Here is a 9382-nt window from a genome sequence, read left to right as displayed (position 1 = left end):
AAATAGATATCTGAGTTTATTATCATAGAGCTACAAAATTATATGCCGACCATAATTATCTGAAAAAAGTGATTTATTTGATTCAGTTGATGTATTTTATAAACTGTTGTCAAACTTTGTAGAATTATCTGGTTGCTTAAATGCGTGCGTGCGTGTGTGTGTGCGAGTGTGTGTGTAGTGTGGTGTGTGTGTGTGCAGTGTGATGTGTGTGTGTGTGTCTTGCTCGTGCGGCGTGTGAACCCTTTCCGTTTTTCTCATTTTGGAGTTTAATTTATTTAATTTGTAAATAAACTTTTAATTATTTCAATTAATTTTTAATTATTATTAAAAATAATTAATTAATAATAATTACTACAATTACAATTATTATTACAATTTTCAGTTTCCAGAAAATCCTTCTCTACATCAGATACTAAACATGTGAGTTGTGGTTGTTGGTATGTACGGTGTAACTACTATTTTTCAATGCGTTTGGAGTATTTCGATATTTGAATATTTTAATTTAAGTTACTTGCTTGCGCAAATATGTGGTTTTTTGAGTTTTTGAGAGCTTGAGTATTCTGGTAATTTTGTCAATTTTAATGACAAAAAAATTTATTTAACATACTGGTTTACACACAAAAAGAAGAAAAATAAAAAAAACAACATAAATTTTATTGACAAATAAAAAAAATATCATAGCATTATATTATATAGCATTGTAGTGTTACTATATGGAGCCAGAGGGCATAACGGCTAAGGTGTCTGGTCTTTTTGTTGTTGCAGTGAGCGTGTTCAAATGCAAAGTCGTTCCAGCCTAACTTACGTAGTATGCGTATGGTGTGTTTTTTAACTTAATCTACACGCGCCATTTGTTAGCGTTTGGCTAATAAATATTTTTAAATTAATTAAGAGAGAATTTTTATTAATGGGAACATCCTTTTATTTTCTAACTCCAAATACCAAATATTAATAATGAAATAATTATAAAATCCTATTTAATCTATTAATAATAATAATAATTATAATTATAATAATAATAATAATAATAATAATCATAAAGATGAAAAAACTGATAAAAGTAATTATTTTAAAAAAGATATCAGTAACATGTCTCAAAAATATCTTTAAATTTGCTAGCGTAATTAATTTTTAGATATAATTTTTAATGTATAATAAATGAATAAATAAATTAATAATTTTTTGATAAATAATAATTAAAATTCATTTTTAAAATATTTTTTTTTCGCAGGCCTCCTGCCGTGAGTTTCACTTTTTTTTCGATTTATTTTTCAAAAACAATTTTTACTAGGAAAAAATTTCCAAAAAATCAGAAAATATTGGAAAAGAGAAATGGAGAAAGAGAGAAAGAAAGAGAGGGAGAGAGAGAAAGGGAAAGAAAGAGGGAAAGGAACAGAGAGAGAGAAAGGGAGTATTCGTTGCGTTTTGAAAGCGTTTTAAGTTTGAGCTGCTTGGCATAGCTGGCGATGAAAGAATCAAACTTATACTCCCAAACAATAAACATGGCGTGTTTTGCTCTTTTTTTTACGTTCTTATAAAGATGAGTGATAACGATGATGAAGACGACGACGATGATGATGAAGAAAAAGAGGATGATAATGACGACGATGATGAAGACTGCGATCAGAATATTAGAATGATTATGATTGATTTGATTATAATGAAAATGATGATGGATATTTATAAGTTATGTCGCTGACGAGTTATGATAATGATGTCGTTATTGTTGATGATGATGATAGTGATGATGATGTCATTATGACTTTGATGACGTAATCAAGTTTTTTTTTCTGTTTTTAGAAACAAGCCAAGAAAAAGAAGGGGATCAGTTTGACTCCTGAGAAGAAAAAGTTGCTTAAGGTTCGTTTTGTTGTTTTTGTTGCCGTGTTTTTGTTGTGGTGTTGTTGAAGTTGTTGTGTTGTTGTTGAAGTTGTTGTGTTGTTGTTTTTGTTGGAGTTGTTATTATAGTTGTTGTTGAAGTAGTTGTGTTGTGTTGTTGTTCAAGCCGTGTTATTGTAAACTAGAGCTGTACCGAAATTTGGCATGGGCTCCAGCCTTATTTGGAAGTTTAAATACACAATGTCAAATTTGGTAGAATTCTATAGTAAACAAAACATACATCATCTTAACCATTGTTACCATCATCACCTTCATCATCGTCGTCATCATCATCGTCATCATAATTACCATCATTTCATCATTATCGTCATAATCATCATTGAAACAGCAACTGATCATGCAAAAAGCTGCCGAGGAGTTGAAGAAGCAGCAGGAGAAGGAAGCGGAAGAGAAGAAGAAGGCGGTCGAGTCCAGGGTTCCCAAGCTGGAACTTGCTGGTCTCAATCAACGTCGGTGATGATGACGTCATCTTTATCACCACCACCATCATCACCACCATCATTACTATTAGAGCTACCACCATCATCTTTTTTATCATCGAATCATTATCATCACTAATAGGGAGCACAATCGCCATCCTCCTTATTGCCCTCAAATTTTTTTCCTCTTCTTTCTCATCATCATCATCACCATCATCGTTTTACCACCACAATCACCTCATCACCACCACAACTACATCATCATCGTCACCACCACAGCCACCTCATCACCACTGCAATCACTCCATCATCACCACAACCACTTCATCTCCTCCACGACCACCACAACCACACAGAGGCCCTCGAACAAAAAGTCAAAGAACTACACGCCATTGTCGCCAGGCTTGAGGAAGAGAAGTATGATTGGGAGTGCAGGCTTGGCAGACAGACGGAAGAAGTAAATTATTATTATTAATATTATTATTATTATTTTAATTATTATTATTATTTGGGTTATTATTTGAAATTTTCCCACTGGTTTTTTTTTAATATTTCAAGCTATCGTCATTTAATTATTATTATTTGGGTTATTATTTGAAATTTTCCCACTGGTTTTTTTAAAATATTTTAAGCTATCGTCAATTAATTTTATTTGGTCTGACCCTTTTCATAGAATTTTCATAGTACTCGCCAACCATAATTTTTTCTATTTTTTTTTCAACAACAAACAATTAGATCAACGAGCTGAATATCAAAGTAAATGATATCAAAGGAAAATTGTTAGTGTTGTTGTTGTTGATGTTGTTGTTGTTGTTGATGAGGATGTTGTTGTTGTTGTTGTTGTTGATGATGTTGATGATGATGTTGTTGATGTTGTTGTTGTTGTTGATGATGATGTTGATGATGATGTTGTTGATGATGTTGTTGTTGATGTTGTTGTTGATGTTGTTGTTGTTGATGTTGATGTTGCTGTTGATGTTGTTGTTGATCATGTTGTTGTTAACGATGATTTTGTTGTTGTTGTTACTTGTTTACTAATATAATTATGAATAATTTATACATTTATTTATTTATTTATTTATTCAGATTTAATAAAATATTTGTTTATTTGTCTAATTTTTTTAAAATTTTATTACATATTCAACGTTTAACAATGCAAAAAGTTCGAAACCCATGCTGAAGAAAGTTGCCAAAGCCCAGTAAGATGGATGAATGAATGAATGAATGAATGAATCAATCAATCAATCAATCAATGACTGAATGAATGAATGAATGAATGAATGAATGAATGAATGAATGAATGAATGAATGAATGAATGAATGAATGAATGAATGAACGAACGAACCAACGAACCAACGAATGAATGAATGAATGAATGAAAACGAAATTCACACCAGCACGAAATTCGATCTCGATAAACCGAAGAAGAAGCAGATGCTTACTGCGACGTTGAAATCAACCGGCCAATCTAAGTTTGCCGTCGAAACGAAAGACGAAGAGAAGGTTGTTGTTGTTGTTGACGTTGTTGTTGATGTTGTTGTTGACGTTGTTGACGTTGTTGTTAATATTGTTGATATTGTTCTTGATGTTGACATTGTTGTTGATATTATTGTTGTTTTTAACCAATCAACCAACCAGTCAACTAACTTTTCAAACAACCAACCAACCAGCCAACCGCCTAACCAACCATCCAAACAACCAGCCAGCCAGCCAACCAACCATCCAACTAATCAACCAACCAACCAACTATCCAACCATTCAGTCAACCAGCCAACCAACCAACCATCTAACCATCCAACCAAACAACCAACCATCCAACTAACCAACCAACCAAACACACACACACACACACAGGACAAAAAGCCAGATTGGAGTCAGCCGAAACAACACAAGGAAGGAGAGGAGGAGAAGGAACCGGAAAAGGAAGCTGAAGAAGAGGAAGAAGATGAGGAAGAGGAGGAAGAATAAATGAATTCGTCAATTAAATTAACTAATTAAAATTATCAAATTTTTGAAATATTATTAACTTATTACGCAATTGTCGTTAATATTATAACACCGATAATTATTACTAAACAATAATTAATCTAATTAATTATTTGATTAATTATGTCACGTTATAATACTATGGTTACTATATTTTTATGATTCTTCTTATGTTTGATAAGTTTTCTAGCGAGTTGATCATTATGATTGTGCATTTATGAGAATAATAATAATCGTTCGTTCGTTCGTTCGTTGTTTGTTCATACGATGATAATATAATAATGATGATAATAAAATCAGCTTTTTCCAGATTATATTTTTATATTAATAATAAATAAATAAATAATAATAAGTTAACAATTGTGATGATTGGTTATGATAATTACGTAATAGGGGACGAAGATAATTTATTAATAAAATGATGATGATGATGATATTGATGATGATGATGATGACGATGATGGTGATATTGATGATGATCAATAAGAATTATTACTCATCATCGTCATCATCATCATCTGTGATGATGATGACGATGATGATAATGATGATATTGATGATGATGATGGTGGTGATGATGGTGATAATATTGATGGTGATGATATTTATGATGATATTGATGATGATATTGAGGATGATGATATGTTAGTGATGATGATGATGTTAGCGCTGTTTATGATGACGAAGGAACGATTATGATTACAAGCCACTTCTTAATAAGACACTTTTCCATTTGGTTTACTTTTTTTTTTTCGAATTTTTGATAAAAAATTACAATAATAAAAACAAAAACTTATGATAGTAATAATAATAATAATATTAATATTATTAATTAATATAATAATATAATAATAATAATATAGGCATGAATAAACGACTTATCATTAGCACCTAACAAGCTTACAAGCTTAGTATCATTACATAATAATAAAAAACATTCAAAAGGTTTATTGCATTGTAAATGTTGATCTGTATTTGTGTGTCGGTGCGTGTGCGTGCGTGTGTGTTTATGTGCCTGTGAATGTGTATGCGTGCGTGTATGTGTGTGTGTGTTTGTGAGTGTGTGTGAGAGAGAAAGTAAGAATGAAAAATAAAAGTAATACATGAGATAAGTCATCCTATTTAAAAGTTCCCCTCCCGTCTAAGCAACTTTGGTAATAAAAATAGAATATTGTCAATTTCAGCATTTTAAAAATGAATGAATGAATTAATGAATGAATGAATAAACGAATAAATGAAAGAATGAGCTAGTAAATAAATACTTGAAAATAGTATTTCATATATACACAGGTTTTTAAATACTATTTTATATAAATTTTTCCCGTTATGCTTAAACAATCCAGCAAATATGTTAAACAAGAAAAAACTGTTTATTGAGAAAAAAAATTTATTATTATTCATTGTATTTTTTTTCTTTAGTTTATTTACTGAAGTTTTATTGAAAAAAAATGTTTCAACAAAAATTGTTAACATAAAAAGTAAGAACGCGATGTTGTTTAAAGTTTGGTTCATAGCGTGAACACGTTCGATCGTTCGTTTGTTTGTAATACTTTTGCGGTAAAGATTGTCATGAAGAAATGAAGAAACACCGAAAAATAAAAAAATTAATTAAATTAAATTGAAATAATTAAATTAAAATAAAAAGCATTCACATGCTCAATTTTTCACATGATGACTCTTGGATCAATTCATTCATTCATTCACCCGTTAAACCATCTATTCATTCAGTTAGTCGTTCTTTCATTCATTCATCGAATCTAATTTACGAACACACACACACACACACACACACACACGGGCATCAAATCAATAACATAACACTGAAAAACCAATGAATATTATAAATTAAAGTGCAAAAATGAATAAAAGTAAACAAAAGAACCAAAAACGCAAATGTTTTTGGTACTTTGTTTCGTATAAATACACGATGAGATCTTAGGAAAACTGCTTAACGAATAAATAGTTATAAAAAGAAAAATTGAAGAAAAAAAACACACATACAATGTTTTTGATACAAGTTGTATATAATAAACACAAATATTCACAAAAATTCAAAACAATACCGTTGTAACTCCTTGACTTCGTACTACCAACACCAATGTTACAGCTTCAATAATCCCTATATTTCAAACACCAATGTTTTATCTTCCAAGGGTTCGTTTATCAAGATTTCAGATAAATGAACACAACTTCTTCCCATTGCAAGCTAACTTGAACGTCTATTTGAATACCAGCAATAACAGAAACAATAAATTAATCCATATAACTAAATAAATCCCATTAACAACTTCACCTCGAACCTCAACTGCCTTAGACAGGCTATTCATAGCCGACACAATTTTACAACCTTCCCAAAGATTACAAATATAGCATAGGTAGATGATAATTAAAATAACAAATATAACGCTACTCTATCATTCCCGCGTTTATAACAATACGTTTTTATGCTTAACTTGTATCTAAGCGTACATTTATTTACATACACATATGAACATTCACACGGACAAACAAACATACAGACAGACATACATACACATACATAAACACACATACACACACACATGCATGCATGCAAGCGTACATACACATACACTGTATATTTAACAAAAATAATACTCTCTTTAATAACAATAATACCTTGATACATCAAAAATTTTTCTCATCCATATTTTAGCAGTAAAACATGCGTTGTTTAAAAAATACATACTTATACATGTACTTTGTATAACTCTAGTTATGCTACTTTGTGTTACTTTGTATAGGAAAAACATCAATACTAACATAAACAATTTGGACAAACTACATATACTAATGTTATACAATTAAGTAATACTCTTTTTGTTAATGAAACATACAATCTATACATGCTTATGTACATACACACACATGCCTACATACATACACACACCCACACCACACACACACATACATACGTACACATACACGCGCATACATACTCGTACATACACAATTTTATAAACATGAACAAAATACAACATGTTATATATTACACAGTGTTTATATACAATGTTCGTTAAATGCATATTTCTGGCAGAATTTCCTTAAGTAAGAGTTCGGTAAAATAGAAAATTTTTTATCTAGTAGAATTAGTTTTTAATTGTTTCATAAAACCCGCAAAATTATAGTTTTTAAATTCAAAGTGCTTTCAACATTTCAACATTAATAAAAATGATTCAACTGCAAATCTGTCGTTCATCAACCGTCCGACTATTAAACCAATCAGCCAACCAGATAACTAACTAACTAAACAATCAACCTATCAACAAGCTAAATAACAAAACGATTATACATCCAATCACCAACCAACCAACCAACTGATCGACCAACCAACCAACCATCCATCCAACCATCCATCCAACCATCCATCCAACCATCCAACCAAACAACCAACCAACCATCCAACCAATCCAATTAATCTCCAAGGCAGCCCTTGTGCCTATTATTAGTATGCTGACTGAATGATCCGGAGTGACTGAAAGACTTGCAGCAGACGGTGCATCGGAAAGGTTTTTCTCCACTGTGCAGTCTGGAATGTTCCACCAGGTGGTGCTTGTGTTTGAAGGCCTTCGAGCACACGTGACACGTAAATGGACGCTTGCCTGATTGGTTGGTGTTTTTTGGCGGGAAAGTTGTGATCAGACGATGATGATGATAATGATGATGATGGTGGTGGTAGTGATGTTGGTTGGTGTTTTTTGGCGGGAAAGTTGTGATCAGACGATGATGATGGTGGTAGTGATGATGGTAATTTTGATGATGATGAGAAAAGAGGATTATGATGATGATGGAGATAATAAAGACCATGATGACGATGGCCAGATGATGAGGATGAAAAGAAAGATGAGAATAATGATGATGATTTCCTCATCATCACCACACACACCCTAATCCTAGAGCTTAAAATACTAATCATACTCACCAGAGTGTTCGTATTTGTGCCTTGTTAGAGAACTCTGCTTCTTGAAGACCTTTTCGCATAGATCGCAATGAAAAAGCGACGACCTTGCTGATGACGACGACGACGAAGATGGTGAAGATGATGATGATGATGATGGCGATGATGATGGTGATGATGATGATGATGATGTTAAGGAGGAAGATGGCGTCTCTGATTTGAATTCGCTAGTACTTTGACGAGTTCTCGGCGATTTCTTCAACATCCTCTGTTTAATAATAACGACAACAACTGATATTAACAATCATTGGGGATGAAATTTTTAAATTAATCAATATAACAATTGTTATATTTTTATCATTATACACACACACACACACAAACAAACACACACACACATGCACACACACACACAAATAGACAAGATAGTAAAATATGAACAGAAAGAAACTAAATCACCTTTCGACATTGATGGAGTTTTTGTTCTATGCTCTCCTGGTCTGTTCGTTTGTTGTTGGTGACGTCATCTATGTCCATGATGTCACTGTTGCTTTTGCTGCTTACAATGTTGTTGTTGTTGTTGTTGTTGCTGCTGTTGTTGTTGTTGCTGCTGCTGCTGCTATGAGTTTGCGGAGATGTTGGCGTCAGAAGAATCGAACTGATGTTCTTGTTTGTGCCGTCGTTGTTGTTTACATTGTTCATAATGTTGTTGTTGTTTACACTTTTAATGACGTCATTGTCGTCATTGTTGTTGTTTATATCTGGGATTTCCATAAGCTGTGTATTATTTTCATTGCATGTTGGAAGGTTGTTGTTGTTGATGCTACTGCTATTATTGTCATCATTAGATATCGGTGATGATAACTGCAATAAATTGTTGTTGTTGTTGTTAACATTGTTGTTGTTGTTGTTGATGTTGTCGTTGTTGTTGTTGTTTGTTACTATAATTAAAATATTTGGCTCATTGGAAGTTTCACTGTTCATGTTTAAGCTGTGGATGTTGTTGTTGTTGTTAGTGTGAATGACGTTGCAGTTGTTGTTGTTGTTATCACTTGAATTGCTGTTTAGCGATTTGTTGCTTAGATCCAAAACCGGAAATACTTCGCCATCTTGGATGTTGATGACGTCATTGCGAGATTTAATGGAAAGATTGAGTGGCTG

The 9382-nt window shown here is 32.2% G+C and overlaps 2 protein-coding genes across 2 annotated transcripts; one reads left to right on the top strand and one right to left on the bottom strand.

Moving 5' to 3' along the window:
* Positions 1–713: 713 nt before the first annotated feature.
* On the top strand, positions 714–4556 carry HELRODRAFT_188163 (hypothetical protein; the record flags this gene model as incomplete). The annotated part of the gene is made up of 8 exons (XM_009011690.1): positions 714–740; positions 1801–1860; positions 2228–2348; positions 2675–2775; positions 3054–3097; positions 3482–3517; positions 3717–3822; positions 4174–4556. 8 exons carry the CDS (start codon positions 714–716, stop codon positions 4285–4287), a joined length of 609 nt encoding a protein of 202 aa, XP_009009938.1. The 3' UTR covers positions 4288–4556.
* A 3190-nt stretch (positions 4557–7746) lies between these two features.
* Positions 7747–8318, bottom strand: HELRODRAFT_136591 (hypothetical protein; the record flags this gene model as incomplete). The annotated part of the gene is made up of 2 exons (XM_009011689.1): positions 7747–7925; positions 8246–8318. Coding segments are annotated over 2 exons (252 nt in total), but the record flags the coding sequence as incomplete, so codon positions are not given.
* Between the last annotated feature and the right edge of the window lie 1064 nt (positions 8319–9382).

The sequence above is a fragment of the Helobdella robusta genome, assembly GCF_000326865.2.
Source record: "Helobdella robusta unplaced genomic scaffold HELROscaffold_1, whole genome shotgun sequence".
Lineage (NCBI taxonomy): Eukaryota > Metazoa > Annelida > Clitellata > Rhynchobdellida > Glossiphoniidae > Helobdella > Helobdella robusta.
This window is presented reverse-complemented; position numbering and strand designations above follow the sequence as displayed.